Source organism: Lathamus discolor, chromosome Z (genome assembly GCF_037157495.1).
Source record: "Lathamus discolor isolate bLatDis1 chromosome Z, bLatDis1.hap1, whole genome shotgun sequence".
Taxonomy (NCBI): domain Eukaryota; kingdom Metazoa; phylum Chordata; class Aves; order Psittaciformes; family Psittacidae; genus Lathamus; species Lathamus discolor.
In genome coordinates this window covers 76,293,047-76,312,237 of record NC_088909.1, presented here as the reverse complement: position 1 = coordinate 76,312,237, position 19,191 = coordinate 76,293,047, and the positions used below count along the sequence as shown (strand labels likewise).

Sequence of the window (19,191 nt, the reverse complement as noted above, 5' to 3'; positions counted from 1 at the left end):
GCTGTTTTGAACTAACTATACCTACCAACATCCAGAAAATCAGTGTGTTTTATTTTAAGGCAGTATGTCCTGGTGCTTCCTGATACGTCCTCTAGATGGCAAACGTTTACAAAAAATGGGTTAATTGCTGGCAGCAATAGCTGGTATCTCCACATGTGAATTATAGTGCCTATTTACAGCCATTGTGTCACAAAAGTGAGTCACTAAAATACAACAACTTCCGTGTGTGTGTGTGCCTGTGCCCACGTGTGTGTATGTACACACACAGATGCATATGTATGTGTACATATATAAATATGAAAGCTTCAGAGTTGTGCAAAGCCTTCAAAGTTTAAACGTTCTAACCTTTTCAAAAATCTTCATTACGTACTCTAAAATGTCAAAATTAAAGTCATAGCATCTGTCAGTTGTAACTTCTCACACAATGTTTCTGTAGTTCCATCTGTTTAACCCACACAAATCCTAATTCACCCTGATAGGAATCAAAGACACAAATCTTCCAAAATGTACATCTTTTGTTACAAAAATTACATTATCACTTTATTACATATTACATTATTAGATCCATCTGCTGCTGTCCCGAGGATTCTGCATTGAGAAAGCACTGTGTGATTTTCTTCCTGGGCCTCAGACATGGGAAGTCCTCACTGTCTGAACAGTCCAGTTATCTTCTTGGGTGCAGTTTCTAAAGCTAGGTATTTTTTACGTAAGTGAGACTCTGGCTGGTAAGTGTAATTATATTATATAACCTAATGGTCACAATAAAAAGGAGTCCAGGGAGAAACTGAAAACATTTCAAAGTGTTCATTAATTATCAGGTAGTGTCTCACTTGTTTGTATTCTGGGAAAAAAAGAAACCTGTATACACATACTACTTTTTCTCTGTAGTGCTTTGAAGTAAGATACATTACATTCAGTGAATTAAATATTATTCAAGGTCTTCAAGTCCTTGAACCCACTTCATTTACTTTCATGCTTTGCTCTGTTTCACTATGCACTATTCTTATACATAAAATAAGCAGGGTTTTTTGAAATACCCTGATTTGAGAATCCCATAGTATAATTATTTGAAATTTTTTGTGGTGTAAGCAATGACTGAGAGAGCTGGTAACATTCTCTGACTTCTGCTGTAATCACATATTTAGAAATCAATTGTGTGGCTAGCTGTGTTAAGTTTTTGTTGTTATCTTCAGGACAGCAGTCTATAGAGTGAGGAATGTCTGTATCTATCTGAATTCTGGCTGTCATTTCTACAGCTAGGATAATCACCTTTTCTGTTTCACCTCTACAACTGAATTAATATTTAGCTAAACTATGACCTGAAGATCAGAACAAGAAGAAAGGGAGTTAAGTTCAATAGCTGTGCCATTGTACACAGTTTATGCATCACCACTGTATTGCTTCAGGAGATTAAAACTGGATATGAAAATAGTATGTGAAAGGAATATGTCTCCAAACAGATCCAGAGCCAGATAAGCAAAGCGCGGAAGATCAACGGACAGCACACTGATTAATGTAATCAGAAACTGACCTTTATTCACTTCAGAGCACTGCCTTTTATAGCTTCCAAGCTTGGTCCCACGCTTAAGCTTTATAACGACTGGTTTCTACACACAGTGCAAAAACAGCTGATTGGTTCCTTCTTCAGCATCCGGTAGCTGTTTCCCTCCTGCAGAACTTCCGCATATACATGGCCACAACTTTGCCCTGAAGTAACCTGAACTAGGCCATTAATCCTTACTACAAACTCTAACCAATGGCAAGAGTCCTGGATCGCTCACATGCCCATAGTTCGTTAAAGAGCCCTCAACAGCAAAGGATCCAATTTGTCGAGGATACTGGCTCAATATCTTGAGATTTTTAGGTCAAGATTGCAACCTTTCTGAAGTAAGTGGATTAGTATTTGCAACTTGCTCAGCTATATAGATGTCCATCTTTCTGTGAGTGCTGTTTTACAGCATGTTTAACCAGCTGGGGAAATTTAAGGCTCATGCCTTTGTGAAAGCATAAGCTTACCAGACTAACAGCCTATTCTGATGTCTATGTCAGACGCCGTAGAAAAGAGGTTCAAGCAACTGCAACCTATTGCAGAGCAATAATTCGACATCTTCCTGAAACAGGGTAACTCCTTTGGTAAAGGAATCACACACAACATGATTTGTAATTCAACCAATCCTAGACTTTGAAGGATGACAGTCAGATTTTCTTCCATGTTGGTTGTTTTTGAATAAAACAATTTGCAGCATTAAACACTGTAATTTATATTTTAAAAGGTACTCAACCTGGGCTGAAGAACTGATGTGATGGCGAATCCAGTATAGCAGCCTTATGGTCCCAACACAGTATTTTGGTCTTTATGGTGATCAAACAAATCACTGCATGCAATCAAGACTATGAGTTAGACAGAACTTTAACTGCAGACTCACAGGGTGTGTGTGGGGGGAGGAAAGGCATAAACAGAGCACAAGCATTGTAATACATCTTTGCTACACCTTTACTCATTGCTCATTCTGCAGAAAAACTTAAAATTATGTGCCAAGTAATGGTATCACTACATGATTTTTATTCAAAAATATTTTCATATTCTGTTTGATCTTTGTCTATACATGCAATGATCACAATTACTCTCTTAGCTACAGCTCTGCATTAGAAACTCATGTTCAACTGGTTACTTCAAGGGATTAGCCCTCATTCTGTAAGTATGGCTAAGGTTTTTTTTCTTCTGTTTGTGACCACACCTCAGAATAACTGTAGTCAACAGGAGTTCTTCCTACAGCTTGCAATGTGAAAATCAAGATTTACACCTGTCAATTGAAAAGGCAATGATTTTTACTCTAAAAATACTGATTTTTCTCTACAGTGTTCCTTTTACAAATGTAAAAGGGAAAATAATATTGACCTTACAGAAAAGATAGGATGAGTTATTAGTTAAATGCTTATTTATGTAGCTTACTCTCTCTATTAAACTTAATTTAAGGTGTTCATTTAGTGAAGCTGCTGATTCTGCACTTGTTTCTCAAAATTAGACTTTTAACTTCTGAAGAAAAATCATAGAATCAAGTAAGCTGGAAAAGTCCTTTTAAGATCAAGTCCAACTGTTACTCCATCACTGCCACGTCCATCATTAAACCATGTTACTAAGGGCCTCATCTACACGTTTTCTAAATGCTTCCAGGGATGGTGATTCCCGCACTTCCCTGGGAAGCCTGTTCCAATGCCTGGTTATGCTTCCAGTGGAGAACATTTTCCTAATATCCAGCCTAAACCTCACCTGGCGCAGCTTGAGCCCGTTTCCTCTTGTCTTTTTGCTTGTTACTTGCAAAAAAAGACCAGCCATGATTCGGAGAAATCGCTCCGGTTCCCTGGGCAGGGGCTGGCGGAAGCGGGGTCGGCCCCGGGAGCGTCACCCGTGCGCTCGAGCTGCGGACGGGAGAGGGCCGCGGGGCGTCGCCTGGCAACGGGTGTGTTCGTCAGCGCCGGCCTCTGTGCGGTCGAGAACGGGCTCGGCCAATGCGCGTCGAGGAGCGGGCGGCGGCGGTCGGTAACGAGGCGCGGCAGGGCGGGGGGCAGCGTCAGTTGCTGCAGGTACGGGGCCGGGGGCGCGGGGGTCAGGGGGGCCGGCGGTGGGGCTGGAGGGGGCAGAGGCGGCAGGGAAGGGGCCGCCACATCCCTGAGGGAGCAGGAGCAGGAGGCAGGCTGCCGGCTGCCCGCTGCCCGCTGTCTCTCCTACCGCCAGCAGGTCAGACCCGTGTTGTCGGCCGTAGCGGCAGCGATGGCTCTGCTCAGCTTGACCCAGCTGCTGGACGCCGCCATCGGGACCAATGTCGAGAGCGTGAACTTCCGAGCGCTGCGCGACCTGCTGCAGGCCGTGCTGGGGCACCTGGGCCTGCAGGAGGGCTCCACCCGGGCCTTGGAGCAGCCTGCGGAGCGGGACAGGGCAAGGACCCCGGCCGCGGGGCAGCAGCCGCAGCAGGCGGATGAGCAGCTGCCTGCGAAGGACGCGCTGCGGGACGCCACCAGCCGCTCCGAAGCTGATGTGGCTGCCGACGTGGGGCAGCTGGTGGAGAGGGTGGAAGGGGACGAGAGCAGCAGCTCTGAGGTAGGGGCTCTCCCCAGTCCCCCGGGTGCTCCCCCGCTGAGGCGCCTCCTCCTCCTCCAGGGGTGGCTCTTTGCCCTCGGCGTCAGCTTCAGCGCTCCTGCACAGAGCTCAGCGCGGGCAGGCAGCCCTGCTGACATGGGCTTGTGTGGTGGCTTCCCTTGGGGCAGGGTGGGGACCAAGTTTCTGGTCTGCAGGGACCCTCCCGCGGGGCTCATGCCTGCCACCCTCCTCTCCTAGGACACGGCTGTCTACCAGGCTGTCCTGGAGGAGATTAGCCAGATGAAGGAGGCGCAGTCCCGCATGCAAGGAGAAATCCGCATGATCCAGGAGGCGCTTGGCTTGGTGAGCTGCTGCTGCTGTCCCCAGGAGGGAGCTGGCCTCTTGCTCCCCTCCCTGCATCACCCCGCTTCTCCCTGTGGACCGTGTCCTCTGGCCTCGGATGTCACCCAGTGTGAAGGGCCCTGGGAGGGAAGAGTGGGAAGGGTGCCCCAAGAGGGAAGCATGGGAGCTCAGCCCACCCTACCTGGAGCCCCGGGGAGGGCAGAAATGGGCAGCACTGCCTGCAGCTCAGGCTGCTGGCAGAGGTAACTGTGTGTGTCCGCCCAAGTGGCACTGAGGCGCTCCTCAGCTAAACACCCACGAAAGTACCGTGGGTGCTGGGAAGGAGAGTCAAGATCTACTGGTGCAATACAGCAGCAGCCCCTCGGCACAAGCCTGCCCAGCGTCCATCTGTCTAGTGCCCAAGTTAATTTGCAGATGCTTGTGTTCAGTCCTGCTTCTGTGTCCTGACTGCTGTCCCTCTCCTCACCCCCCTTTAGGGGAACCACCAGGATGCTGCTAGCCAGACGCCAGGCCTCTGCAACCTAAGGACTCTGGCCAGTGATGTGGTACGGTTACGAGCATGCCGGATCCTGCTACAGGACAGGAGATGGCTGCATCCCTGGGGGACCAGTGCAGGCGGTCTCTCTGCACTAGGGCATGGTCCCCAGCAGTGCTGGGTGGGAGGGGGAGTGCTCCTGTGGGCCCCACCATGCCCCTGGCTACATGGCTGATCCCTTCCTTCCCCAGCAAATGCTGAAGGAAAGGCTGGGCCTGTACCCGGACCCGGAGGAGGTCAACAACATGGTGCACTGGGACGTGCTGGAGGATTGCCTGGTGGGCAGCAAAGCAGAACGATGCAGAGATGGAGGAAGACCCAGAGGAGAACAAGAAGGAGAGCCGTCTCCCACCACCAAGCCTCCCACCACCAAGCCTCCCCCCACCAAGCCTCCCCCCACCAAGTCTCCCCCCACCAAGTCTCCCCCCACCAAGTCTCCCCCCACCAAGCCTCCCACCACCAAGCCTCCCCCCACCAAGTCTCCCCCCACCAAGTCTCCCCCCACCAAGTCTCCCCCCACCAAGCCTCCCCCCACCAAGCCTCCCACCACCAAGCCTCCCACCACCAAGTCTCCCACCACCAAGTCTCCCACTTCAGATGTGGACACCCCACATGGGGCAAGCTCTGTGCTGGGATCTAGAGAGAGCTCAGTGGGGCTGAAGGATCCTGGGACAGCTCTAACGGCCCCTAAGCAGCAGGCAGGCATTCCCTCAGATCAGAGGAGGGATGCTAGCACCACAGCGGTGATGCAGACAGTGTCTCAGGACGTGCAGACCACCAGCCTGGGGACACAGCCAGCACAGCCAGAGCCCACGCGCACCCAGACCACCACCCTGGGGACACAGCCGGAGTCCACCGTCACTCAGACCACCATCTCAGGGGAGCAGCTCAGCACACAGCTTGACGGGGCTGGCCCCCTGGCAGCAGGAACTCTCTTGCCCACAGCCCAGGGATTCGAGATCCCACTCAACGCTGATCCCAGGTCCACGTCCCACGTGCAAGAGCCAGCCTTGCCCTCGGCCTCCAGCAGTGCCTACCAAAATGCCTACAAGTGCTACGTGGAGACGGTGGAGGCTCTCAAGCAGATTGGGCAGCTCAGACACCTCTATGCTGCCCTGAAGGAGCAGGTGGCCCAGCTAGAAGCCACCGGGTTGGAGCGGACTGAACTGGAGAAGCTGCGCCTGCTCCTCCAGGAGAGAGGTGGGAGCTCTGGGAGGCTTGTGAGGGGTGTTTGAAATGCTGGGTGTGGAGCTGGTTGTGCTCGGAGCCTGGCCCGTAGGGTGAGACCCCTTCACTGACAGTGTGTCCTCTTGTACCATGTTCTTCTAGGCCAGGAGAGTGTTGCCAACACGCTGGGTGACCTGCAGGCCCAGGTGTCATCCCTGCAGGGCCTGGCCAGTGACCTGCAGGGCTTGTCCAGGGAGCTGCAGGGCGTGGCCAGGGACCTGCAGGGAGAGAAGGGGAAGGTAAGGAGTCCCCGAGGGAGATGCAGGGATGCTGCGGGAGTTGGGCATGGAGGAGGCAGCTGAAGAGCCCCTGTGCTGGGATGACACAGGGGCCATGCCCTGACTCTGCCGCCACTGCCGTTCCCAGATCAGGAAGCTGGAGAGCGCCCTTGCCAAACTGGAGGCGGCCAGAGCCAGCTGGCAAATGGATCCCAGCGACCAACTCAGCTTGCCGTTGGGGTAAAAGGATGGGAGAGGGTTTTGTTCCCTGTGGGGCTGCAGGGGAGCCCAGGAGGGCTGGGAGCATCCCTTGCTGGGGGGTGAGGGATGCCCCCTGAGCAAGTAGGCTTGTGAAGACTAAGCCTGCCTGTGCCCCTGTCTCGCTGCCCAGGTCCACACCACAGGAGGTAAAGCGGGACATGAAGGATCTGGCCCAGCAGCGGCAAATAAGCAAGGCTGCACTGGATCAGTTGGTGACCCAGACGGCCAAGGAGGAGCAGGAGCGGGAGCAGGTGAGGTGTGGCGGGAGCTCCCACCACCCGCTGGCTCGTTGAGGTGGTCCTGGTGGGATTCCCAGCCACATCCCGTGGCTGCCTGGGGCCACGGAGCCTCCACTGCACCTGGGATTGTTGGCTGCATCTGTCCCGCCTCAGAGGTGATTCCTCTTCCCCTTCTGCAGCTAGAAGAGGCCAGAGTGACGGAGAGCACGGGGCAGGAGGAGGCAGTATGCCCCATGTGCAGCAGTGACACCAGCACGCGCTTGGAGCAGCTGCTGCGACGCTATGAGAAGCTGCAGGGGCTGGTGGACTCCCTCATGTCGAGGAAGAAGATGGGCAAGGCGCTGAGGCAGCTGCCAGGGAAGAGCCAGGTAGGGAGATGGCAGCATGGGGGACTTGGGAGGGGGCTGCCAGAACCGTGCCCGGCTCTTTGTGCTTCGGTGTTACATGGGGGAGTTCCGTTCCCCCCCCGCCCCATACTGTCTTGTAAAGTCCGCAGCATAGACGGAGATTCAAGCCGTGCTGCAAATGTCCTGCTGGCACTGAGAGCCTACGGCCACTGGCCCAGTAAGCCAGGTCTGTCCCCGTGGGGCAGCCTCCCCACCTTGCGTGGCACTACCTCGTTATTTTCCTCCCTGGAGCAGGACCAGGAGGTGCTGAAGCGCATCCAGGCTGCCATCCTGCAGATGCAAGGGGAGTATGAGAAGCTCAACTCTGTCATGGGGAGCCTCCTGGATGACAGTCGCCAGCAGCAGGAAGATATTGAGGTAGATGGCTGAAACCCCCGTGGGCTTAGAGCATCCTCCAGGCAGAGCCCAGGCTGGGGACCACAGGCGATTTGCCCTGTGGAGATTAAAAGTACCTTTCCCAGAGGATTCTGTGTGTTGGGAGAAGCAGGGGTGCTCCTGCCGCAAGGTCACAGGATGCTTTCTGTGTTGGAAGGGTCTGTTGCAGTCCGTGGAGAGGCTGGAGAAGGAGAAGGCAGACAAGGAAGACCTGAAGCTGGGGATGGATGAGGTACAACCTCAAGGGGCCTAAGCACCAGCCAAGGGGGTCTTGGGCAGGGTGACAAATGCCCCTTGTCCCTTGGGAGCTTGGTGGCAGAGCTGGCCTTGGCGCGGGAGGATTTCTAGCCCAGCTGCAGGTCCCTCTGTCTCCCCCCATGTCCCTTGGGCTGCTGGGACCGACCCCATGGGGGTTGTGGTGCGAGTGGGACCACACAGCCGTGGGAGGAGCACAGTGGTCCTGCAGGAGTGCGTTTGCCTCTGCCCCTGCAATGGGCTGACCCTGGCTGTTGCACCTGCATCCTTTCCCCACCGTCTTCCTGCCTTTCCCTGTTGCTAGAAAGCAGACAAAGGCGCCTTGGAAAGCAAAGTCAGCCGCGCCCAATTTGAGGCGAGCCTGGAGCTGCTGAAGGAGCAAAACCAGGAGGTGCTGAGCCGGCTGACAGGCCAGGAGCAGGGGCTGCACGAGGTCCAGCAGCAGCTGCGGGAGGAGATGGCCTCCAAGGTGAGGGGCAGCTCATCACCGCTGCGCAGAAGTGGCACCTTCGGGGCTCGGTGGCCCAAGGCAGCATCCTCCTGAGGATTCCTGCTCCTGGCCTTTCCCTGGGGACGCAGTGTCCCATCGTGGAGCCGCTGGCTGAGGGAGTGTGTCTGTCTGCAGCTGGATCGCCTGGAGCTGGAGCCATTCCAGCAAGAGCTGGACGACCGCTGGAAGAGCAGCCTTGAGCAGCTCAAGAAAATGGCACCGCCAATGGAAGCTGACAGTGCAGCTGGGTTTAGGAAGTGAGTGCAAGAGGGACAGCACTCGCCTTGTTCCCTCTTTGTCCTTGCCTGCATCCCCTGTTCCCACGGTGCCTGTGGCAGTGGCTCCCATGGCACTGGAGGTTTTTGGGCGCTCCCCTCTGTGAATTCTCCTGTGCCTAAGACGAAGTGGAGCTTTTCCCCAGGAGGGAGCCCACAACCAACCACTCTCCCTCATCCTATCCCCTTTCTTCTGTAACCAGCCAGCAGCTTGGGACCTTGTTGGTGTTGGGGGGCATAAACCAGGTTCAAAACCAGGTTTCGCCACTCACCCAGCCCTTTCTCCCCTCCCCAGGCAGCTGCTGGTGGATTTCCAGTGCCTGTCTTGTGACAGGCAACTCAGCATGCGGGTGCCTGGCTCGTGAGTACCGCCCAGCACAGGCGCATCAGGAGTCTGCATGGGTGGGATGGGGGAGATGGGTGCTGGTGGTGCTCCAGACCAGGCATGGGGTTCGGGGTGTCTGCCTGCGAGGGTCTGATCGTGCCCAGCACCCTCCACAGGCCTGCCCGTCAGCGGGAGGATTAGGACCCCTCCCGGAGGTCAGCGGGCCGGGGATGCCGTGAGGTGCAAGCCTGTGGGGTTTGGGGTGCTGCCACGAGCCAGGGTGGGTCATTTGTCCCCTGTCACCCACTGACGGCTCTTGCCCTCCCCAGGCCGATCCCACCCATCCCGCGCTTACCACCGCTGGTCCCTCGCGTCACTGGAAAATCCCAGCCTGTTCCAAAGACGGAGCAAACCCGCAGGTAGGGGACATGGGACCCATCCCCATCCCTGGGGTGCATGATGGCCCTGCCCCAGCAAGGGCGAGTCCTCCCCTGTGTTGGGGCAGACGACACTGCTCCCTGGACAGGGCAGGGCAGGGGAGCAGAGATGTGCCACAGAGGCTCAGCTGTGCTTGCCCCAGGCCTGGGGCTTTTACAGCCTCGCCACTGTGCTGCCCCGTCTCTCTCTCAGTGGCGCTGAAGCCACATGTGCTGAGTTGTGTGCCGGGTGCTGAGTGTTCCCATACCCTATTCTGCAGGGAGCCGATGGCTGCATGCACGTACCCCACTGTGCCACGGCAGTGTGGGGGCCAGTGTACCGTCACACGCCCGCTGCAGCGCAGCCTGCGCCTCCCGCTTGACCAGCCTAGGACCCCACAGGCAGTCCAGCCATCCACCCTGCTCTCCAGCAAGGTAGGGATGAAGAAAGAAGGGATCTGGTGGGGGTGACTGAGGCTGGGAGGGTGATGCTGAGCATCTGGGGGGGGGGGGATCCATGCCTCAGTTTCCCCAGGAGAGATGGGTACGGAGGGTTGCTGGGGGCTGCTGAATTCAGCCCCATGCCTTAGCCAACCCATTCTCTCCTCCCCAGCAGGACAAGATAAAGCCGTTGTGGCAGGACAGCCGCAGGGCTGGCCCCTGCCCCTCAGCCCCAGGCACCACTGGCCCACTGAAACAAAGGTCAGGCTCATCCCACAGCCACCTTCTCCAGGTACACTGGCCGCACCCACCCCTCCAGCCCCGCAGGATGGATGCGGCAAGCCGGCAGCAGGGCAGGACTGGGGCTCAGCGGCTGAATCCCATTGCCCCGGCACCCCAGCAAGCGCGGAAGTAGCTCCCATCAGCATCAATAAAGAGTGATGCTCAGCAAAGTGCCTGTGTGGCCTGAGTGGGGGCACCTTGACTTGGCATCTGCCCTTGGCCTGTGGCCACTTGTCACCGAAGGTGCTGGAAACAGCCCCTGGCCATCCCCCTGCTCCTCATCCCCGGGGTCTGAGCATCCTCAGCTGCTGCACTCCCCCAGCACCTCCATGACAGCCCCTGCTAGGGGAGCCTGTGGCCCCAGCGTGGGGCTGGGGGAGCTGGGCAGTGCAGCAGGAGCAGGAGCATGCTCGGTTGCTGCTGAAGGTGACAGCAACTTGGCCCCTGGGTGGGAAGGGTGGTGGCAGCAGCACGCGGTGAGGGACAGCTCTCAACTCCCTGCTAAAAGCAGGGAACTTGCCCGTATTGGTGCCCTTGTTCTCTGACTGTGAGTATTGCAGTGGTATTGGTAGAGAGCACAGCGCAGGAAGGGGCTTCAGGGCTTCATGCTAGAGTTGGCTTCCTTGGTGTTTGTGTCAAGGAAGGCAACATGTGCCTGAACTGCTTCTGGCATCCACCTGAGATCATACCTAGCCCTTAATTCATCAATAAGCCACGACATCAGCTACCTGGGGCCGGCCGAGACTCTGGAGATTCAGTGCCTCAAATTGCGTGGGAGAGAAAACTCCCACCAGAAATAGGGGGTGTGTGGACTTCTGAGGCTAGGGTTCAACTCCCCTAGCTTCAGAAGGCTACAGAATAAAAGCTTAACACTGTGTGCCATTGAAGCCAAAGGACTGTAGACCTCCGACCATATGTGGCTGTTAAGAGACTTTGCTCTTGCCTTCACTGTCCGTGTGGACCGTGCAACCAGCAGTCTTCAGTCCATGACTGTAGACCTTTGAACTGTCCTGGAAACCCTGGGATCAAGCTTAGATGTAGAAACATACACAGCAGTTACCTATAGTTAGGTGAGAGGAATTCCAATACAGGTGTCTATGGAACTGTAAGGTGCCTGTGATGAAGTGAGCTACTGCAGAGGATCAAGCGATGAGACAGAGGTTTGTGCTCAATGCACCAGGCTGTGTTAACCAAATGCCACAGTGCTGGGCCCGTGCCTGTGGCAGGCACAGCCTTCACGATAACATGGAAGTGGCAGTGTAAGGTCACAGCTGCTGGTTTGTGTAAGTCCCTTATACCCACCTGGACCTCAACAGGGCTTGAAAAGAGGATGTGCACCCTCTCGGCATGCTCTGTTGAGGCACCACCTGGGTAGGAGCAGCAGTGGCACTTGATAAACATTTTGTTAGATCGTTATATTCCTAAGCTTTATTTCCTGCTACTTCTGCCTGACTGCATAAATTCTTGAGCAGCAAAGCCCATCCAAGGCCCCCACAGCTTCTGGCTGCTCGAATATGGAGAAGATCAATCGGAATATAGAGAGGTGACTCGGGGATTTTCTGTGTGCACGCGATGCGTTTTTTCTCTAGATGCAGAACCAGCCGATCAGGAGAGCAGTGTGACTTCTGGCAAGCGAATTATTCTTAGTGCAGCAGAGGAATAAAAACCCATGGGTTGTTTCTTACTGTTGAGAGCCCTTGAAAAAGTATGCTTTTGAACATAGTGAAATATTTAGAGGAGATGACAAGAGTCCAAGCAGAGGCAAGCACCTGCGCAGGAGAAGAGCACAGCCAGAAGACTCCCCGTATTTATGCATTTCTGCCACGTGTTTGCACCTACACAGCTAAAATACTTCTTGTAGCAGGTCTTTTTTTGGTTATCTTTATTTTTGCTTCTGATACCAGTATAAGAAGGGGGGCACTTGGGGCCACAGCTGGGCACTGGGGGCAATGCAATGGAACGGAGTGGGGGGGACAGACGTGAAGGCGGTAGCACCTCCCATGTGAGAAACCCCGAGGGGAACCACAGAGGCAGACTGTGGGGACAAAGGCATCTGGGGAGCATCACCGTACCCCCACTGTGCTGTGTTCCTGGGGGTGCCCTGTGGAAATCCTGCTCTCCTGGGGGTCTTCTCCCCAGATGGGGCAAGGGGGACCCCCCAAACCTGCCCCTCTGCCCACCTGCGGACCCTGCCCACCTCGCTGCACTCCCCAGACACCTTAGTCCCCACGGAGCCATCCCCCGTGGATGTTTTACCCAGGGGGAGTTGTTCAGGGGAAAAATGGGAGCTAACAGCCTGTCTTGGGCTCCCAGGTGGCTCCAGCAGGATCTGGGATTCCCCCAGTGCCACCTGCAGTGGAATAACTGGGAGCCAGCAAAGGACCCTCGAGCACCCACGGGTGGGCTCAGGCGTCGAGGGGCTTAACTCCATCCCCAGCACTAACTGCATTCGCAGGAGGGGCCCAGTCGGGTCTGAGCTCGGAGGGGACTAACGCCAAAGAGCTCAGGCCCTGTCGCTCTCTTCCTGTGAACACGCTGCCCCTAGAAGCACGAGCCCTCGCTTCACCTCGCCCTTGGCAGCTGTCTGGGGGGTGCTCCTTGTCTGAGGAGCCCCAGCGGGCGGATTTTCCTCTCCTTGCGCTTTTTCTCCTTGATGTTGTGCTGTGCCAGGTCTCTCCTACCATGGGGCCCTCCCGGTGCCCTGGGGGATGCTTTGCTGAAGCATCCTGAGCCCCCCCGGCCCTTGCTGACATCTCTGGAGCTGTTGTGTTCCCATCTGAGAGGGTTTTGACCCCAGTGGCTTGTGTCGTGAGCAGCCTGGGGGCTGTGTTTCTGTTCCACGTTAACGGAGTTGGGCTACTGAAGCGCTAAACCAGGGGCTGGCGCGTTGTTTGAGAAGGGAATCGAGAACGCTCCTTGCCGTCCCGCGGGTGGGCAGCAAGAGGAGAGAAACTTCGTGTTTCCCTTTCTGACTGACTTGCCTGAGAGCACGGAAGGGAGCGCTTCCTTCAGGTGCTGCACGGCCGGCCAGATGGTTTGCTGCAGGCAGAGCGAGGCAGCCCCTTGCTGGCTGAGTGCCCTCTCCTCTCTTGCACAGCAGAGCAATGGCTTTCATCCAACCTCAGTTGGTGGAACGTCCAGAAAGGGCAGCTTACGGAAACCTGTTCGGAGGGATACTCAGTCTCTTGTGTCAGGGCACTGGAAACAAGCTCACATGTGTCTCCCCGCCAGGCCAGGGATGCTAGTTTATGTGCTGGCCTTTTTGTTTTGTGAGCTTTGCATCATTCTTGTTCTGCAGGGGCAAGGCCCGTGAGGGGCTCGGTCCTCACTTGAACACTCTGTCTGCGCTGCAAAGCCAGGCACTTTTCGTGGAGCGGCCTGGGGCTGCTGAGTTGTGGCAGAGTCTTTGTGGGGAAGGGGAGTTGGAAGAACATCTGCAGGTGTGCTCTCCAAAACACTGACACTGACCCTGCCACCAAAGCATAGGATGCTCAGGTTTGGTGCTTCCTGTGAAGTTTGTCCCCTCCGAACAGCCGCTGTGTCTGTCATGTGGGGCTGTTTGTGTAAGCAGGCTCACTTGGCAACTTGCAGCCTTCTGCGGGGAAGCGGGGCTCACGGCATGCTCCCTTCCTGTGTGACACTAAGCCTTGGCTGGAGGGGCACCTGAGAAAGCCGCACGAGGGGCTTGTGAAAGGCTGTCTCCGGGATGCTCAAAGGAGAAATGGCCCGCCTATGATCTCTCCCTTGATGAGGCAGACAAGCACACTCCAGTAAACATGTACCACGTTCCAGCCTGCTGAGGGGGGGGGACAAAGCCTGCTGGGGGTGGGGGGCAAAGCTCTTGCTTCCAAAGAGTGACAGGCTGCCCGTAGCAGGCCCTTTTGCTTCTCCCCACACTCTTCTTGATTTGGAGAAAACTCCAGGAACAAACTTGCCAACAAAGTTTTCAAGCTGACAAGCAGGTATTCTTTATTGCGGCCCCGGGAGACACAGGGGATAGCTCCTCCTAACGTGTGTCCCCGTATTGCTACACGAGCCGTCCTTATACAGTCCCTGGGCATACGTACATATTCATGAGCTTACATATGGATTGCATCATTTTCCAGAAAGCTCCCCGCATGCGTACAGAATTGTGGTGGTGGTCTCTGAGGGTCGTTTACTTCTTCCCACAATCTTCATCACTTCTGGCAGCCTTTGAAGCACGCCCAGCAGATGCTTATACCAGCTTAATTGGTTCGTTAGCACCACAGACATTATAATCCTCCTGTCCTCCTACTTATCAGCTGGTTTAACTGTGGCCCATCCCGGGCACCTGCCATTCCCCAATACTCGTTTTCCCTGTGTCCTGTTCTTCTGGACTGTTAAAACTATGTCAACTGTAACGATTTATCTTGCACAAGAATTCTCAGTATGTTCTCCAGCTGTACTCTACTGGTTTTTCTGTGTACCATGCACCTCAGTAATTTTCCATTGCTCCTGTTACAAAGCCATCAAACTTAACCTCACTTAAAACTGATTCTAAAGGTTTATATATTCCATTTTGTAACGTTGTGCCCCCGCCTTGTCTCAACATCTTGCCCCAGGAAGGTGCAGGATGTGCAAAACACACCACCAAGTGAGCTGCGGAGTCTCCCCACACCCCCCAGACCCCGCACCCACCCTACCGCTTCATCTACAGTCACACTATGATGTCACACCATGACGTCACACCACGCAGGGGGAGAGTCGATGAGATTGGGCGCTGTGGGCGTGGATGGAACTCACAGGGTTCTGCGGGCTGAGTGCCACTGGCAAGCATTCTCCTGGCTGTCTTCAGGAGCTCATCTGCGCACACAGCAAACTCTTGCAGCTTGCAGAAGGTGTCATTCCTTACCAGGATGGTACAGAGGAAGGCTCGTCCACAGGCTCGAGTGGCTGACCGGCAAGGGAGAACAGCTAGCTGCAGCAGGCGAAGCTGTTCGAAGGCTCGGGGCACCCAAGGGCAAAGGTCTGCCCACCGCACTGCTGCAGAAAACAAGGGTGAGTTCAGCACTGCCTTCCACCCCGTGCTTGCACCGAGCCTGCCCGACTTGGCCAGGCCCAACAGCGCTGCAGAACCGGCACCATCCTGCTGCCTGGGCCCACTGTGGCTATGTGACGACGAAGGAGCTGGGATCCTGTAGTTCCTAGGGGCACCCCAGCACTCGGGCCACCCTCCTTCCCCGGGCACGGCAAATGTGCCCTGCCTGCAAGGGGATCCTTCCACTCCACACTCCCAGCTTCCCCGCTACAGGCCATAGCCACAGCCCTTGCCCCACCCCCAGAGAGGGCCTGCGTGGGACCAGCACACACCTGCCTGCAGCTGTCTGGCGTGTACTCAAGGAGGATCCTGAGGCTTTCCTCTCATTGCTTTGCCCAGGGTTGCTCTGCAGTGTGGTCACGGCCATGGCCTTCCTGCGGAGGTGCCTTTGCTCAGGAATCTCCACCATGTGAGTACAGCACGTGCTCAGTAACAAGGCAGGGACAAGGAGCGCGCAGGGCTCAGGGCGAGCATGGGGAAGCTGGTGGAGGGGGCTGGGGCTGGTCGTGCTCCCCACCAGGAGCTTTCTGGCTACTTCTAGATTACTGCTCCTAAGCTTGTAAGAGAAAATCGCCCCTGTGCAGGGCTCTGCCCTGAATCACTGCTGCCAGCCGAACTCCCTCTTTTCCAGGAAAGAGTTCATCACCTTTGAAAAGAACAGGCTCTTCACAGTCCTCTTCTTGATGATCCTAGGGGCTTTCGGTGAGTATTTGCCTGTTGCCAGTGGAGGCATGGAGGCAGAGAATGCGAGCTCCAGAGTGAGAGAGAGGTGCTGGTGGGGCCCTTCCAACCCCTCCACGTGTGAAGCGCAGGGAGCTTCTGAGATGCCCATGATACAACCAGCCCCAGAGCCAACAGCTGAAACGGGTGCACAGCCTATGATGCTCACTGCAGATGGGTGGGGAAATGGTGTGTAGCTCTGCGGCTCCAAGCACACCTGGAAACCAGGAGTGTGCAGAGCCCTCCGGCATGGGGAGAGGGTCCCCACTTGGAGTGCCAACCCTTCTCTGCATCCCCATGTCCTCAGCCAGCCTCTTGCCACCCTGCTGTGGGAGGAGACCATGTCAATACAGGGATCATTAGAAACCCCGATAAAATAATCTCTTTTGGTGATGCGAATTACAGCTGGTGCCTGCTGTGGGACCTCCACGGTGATGTGGATTCTGCGGACAGCGGGTGTGCCACAGGTCAGTGACTGCAGCTGTGGGACAGGAAAGTCCCACAGAGGAGCACTGCTGGAGTGGGTGCATGGGTAAATAGCCCAGTCCCTCCAGTTCTAGGCAGTGCCCCAGAGAATCAGCCGCGGCTTCTGCCGTGACTCTGGAAAGCCCTGGCAGTTCTGGGACTCAGGAGAGCCTTTTCCTTTCAGGTGCTGCTGGGGGAGCCTGCAACTGACCTGGCGTCCCTGCAGTAAGAGTCCTCTCCTCTCTCCTGACCTGCGTGCAACACGTTTCATGGGGTAGCGGCAGATGAGCTCATGCTATCTGCATTCATTTTCACGGTGCCCAGAGCTTGTATCTTGTGCTCCTGCCTGGGCCTTTTGCTAAAACAGGAGGGGAAGGAAGTATTCACAAGCCAGGCAAAGAGAAAAAGAGGCTGGAGCTTTGCTGCCTCTCTTCCTCCCAAGCTTGGAGGCTTTGGGAGGGGCTGGGCAACTCTCTGACAAGATCTGCTTTCATGCTGACTGCAGAAATACGATTGCTCTGTCGTGGAAAAAACAGGACATGCAACATCTGAGAGATGAACTGGCAAGACTGGCTGCAGAGATCAACAGTGTGAAGAAGGTGATCCTGCACTGTGGGAAAGAGGGCCGGGGCCTGCCTGGGCAGCTGGTGGGCTTTTCTGGCTCAGCCCACGCACCCCATCCGTTGCCAGGGGCTGCTGGTTGAGCTGCTTCACTGTAAAGCCCCTTCTGGCCAGCTTGTGACGTGGTTGTTCGTGTTTTCCCCAGGAAGCTCAGCAAATGAGAGAAGCAATGTCTGCAATCACACAGATGTCTGGCTGGGCTCTGAAAACCACAGGTACGGAGGAACACAGGAAGCCAGGGCTGTCATCGCACTGAGCTCCTGCTTAGCGCTCCCAAAAGGAGGCTGTGTGGCAGCCTCAGTTCTGTGAGGCGCAGGGACATGGAACAAAACCACGGGATGCAAGAGCATGACTGTGACTGAGCAGGTCTCGTGGGGTTTGCTGTCTCCCAGCACTCACAGACCTCCTGTTGTGTGTCTGAGAGAGAACTGCTGTCATCGGGCATGGGGATCACCTTCTTTTCCTGGGGCACCCACAAAGGTGTGGTGCTGCATATGGAGGCTGGCAGGCATCCTTAGAAATAGCCTGCAGCCACTAGGTCCTCAGAGCATGGAGCCTCTTGGACTCTCCTTTCTTCTCCCTCCAGGGACTGCCATCAGCCTGCAGAGATCACCCAGCAGCTCTGCAGGGCTCTGCAGGGTGTTCTGGTTCCTGTTTACTCCACCCATTCTGGATACCTTTGTGCAGGTAGAGTAGCAGAAACTGTCAGTGCTGCTTCTCTTGCCTCTTACAAAGTTGGTGGCAAGCCCTGTGCCGTCTCCCCTCAGGCCAGTGGTATTGCTCAAGGCCGTGGCATGGGTCCAGTGCCTGACACCTGAGGTCTCACAGAGGGCTTGGCCCCCTCCAAAACAGCAGCTGGCCACAGAAGTGGTTGTGCTGAGCCGAGCTTCCTGCTCCCCGTCCCAGATCACGTCTGCGTAAAGAGACTTCTCCTCTGCAACCCTATTTCCCTGCCACAGCTTGACTCTCCCTCTCCTGATGGGGCAGTGAAGGGTGGGGAGAGGCTTCGGAGCTGCTGTGCAAAAAGACAGGTTTCATTAAAGGCCTGACTCGGGTGCAGCTACCAGATGCTTCCGCTGACAGGCTATTTTCCTTTTTCCCAGGCTAGGAAGATGAGTGGGCACTTCCATTCACTTCCCATTTATGGAGAAGTGGACAAATGCCATTTGTTTTGAGTTTTTCCCACAAGTGCAGTGCCGCCTATGGTTCTGGCTGCACAGGAGAGCAGCGGGCCACATCACACCCTCACTTTCATTGCTCTTGTCCTCTGCTTTCAGCCTGATTCTTCCCCGGGATACTGCTGGCCTTTCCAAGGGTCTCAGAGTGAGGTGCTAATCCGGTTGCCTGCAAAAATACGACCAATGGCCATCGCCGTACAGCACGCCTTAAGGACACACTCTCCGCTGAGGACTACCAGCAGTGCCCCGCGAGATTTCACCGTCTCTGTGAGTGCTGAGCCCTGGGGGCTGGGACCCGGCTGTGTGGGAGAGCTGCAACAGGGACTTGCTGGTCTCTGCGCATCTGCCGAGGCTCTTGTGCTCCCAAGCACTGCCATTCTCTGAGGGGACATTTCAAGGGACATGTGGAATGCCGTCACCCCAAGACTTGCTCACTGCATTTTGGCCCAGCACCTCTACACTCTTGAGTAACACGCAACGGGGAGACTCAGTCCCACTGCATCCTGCACCAGACTGTGCTGGAGCTGCAGGAGCTGGAGGGAAACCACATTCCCAGATCTGGCACGAGCATTCCCTTGTGGCTATGTTGAGCCTGAACTGCTCCCGTGTGCTTTATCTCCAAGGGACTGGATGAAGAAGGCAAAGATGAAACTCTGCTTGGGACATTCACCTACGCTGCACAGGAAGAGCTTATCCAGACCTTCACTTTGCAGGTACAGTGCAGCAGGATTTTCCCCAGGACCCACTTTCTGGGGCCAGCAAGCTCAGGTTTCCAGAGCTGCCTGTCTTGCTCTGAGGCCAGGCTTTTGCTCTGCATGGGCACAGGGGTCCTTTGCTGCGAGGGTGGGAGAAGGGAAGAAGGGAGAAGCTGCCACCTCAGCCAGTGCTGCCGGAGCTGGTCCCGGAGCCAGACCCGGCTGGCAGAGGAAGATGTGCGGAGCCTGCTGTCGCTCCCTACAGC

The 19,191-nt window shown here is 55.6% G+C and overlaps 1 protein-coding gene across 1 annotated transcript; it reads left to right on the top strand.

Moving 5' to 3' along the window:
• The first annotated feature begins 3,214 nt into the window (after positions 1 to 3,214).
• LOC136005971 (uncharacterized) lies at positions 3,215 to 10,320 on the top strand. Its single transcript, XM_065663866.1, has 16 exons — positions 3,215 to 4,099; positions 4,337 to 4,441; positions 4,918 to 4,986; positions 5,168 to 6,176; positions 6,306 to 6,442; positions 6,570 to 6,661; positions 6,813 to 6,933; positions 7,101 to 7,289; positions 7,563 to 7,685; positions 7,861 to 7,935; positions 8,263 to 8,427; positions 8,584 to 8,705; positions 9,019 to 9,084; positions 9,378 to 9,467; positions 9,746 to 9,899; positions 10,081 to 10,320. The coding sequence occupies exons 1-16, from the start codon at positions 3,215 to 3,217 to the stop codon at positions 10,318 to 10,320; spliced, it is 3,642 nt and encodes a 1,213-aa protein (XP_065519938.1).
• The last annotated feature ends 8,871 nt before the right edge of the window (positions 10,321 to 19,191 follow it).

Coding starts and splice junctions, on each gene's coding strand:
- LOC136005971 (XM_065663866.1), top strand. CDS start 3,215: ATGCCTGGTTATGCTTCCAGTGGAGAACATTTTCCTAATATCCAGCCT. Junction 9,468..9,745: donor AAGACGGAGCAAACCCGCAG/GTAGGGGACATG, acceptor CCTATTCTGCAG/GGAGCCGATGGCTGCATGCA. Junction 9,900..10,080: donor CCACCCTGCTCTCCAGCAAG/GTAGGGATGAAG, acceptor CCTCCCCAGCAG/GACAAGATAAAGCCGTTGTG.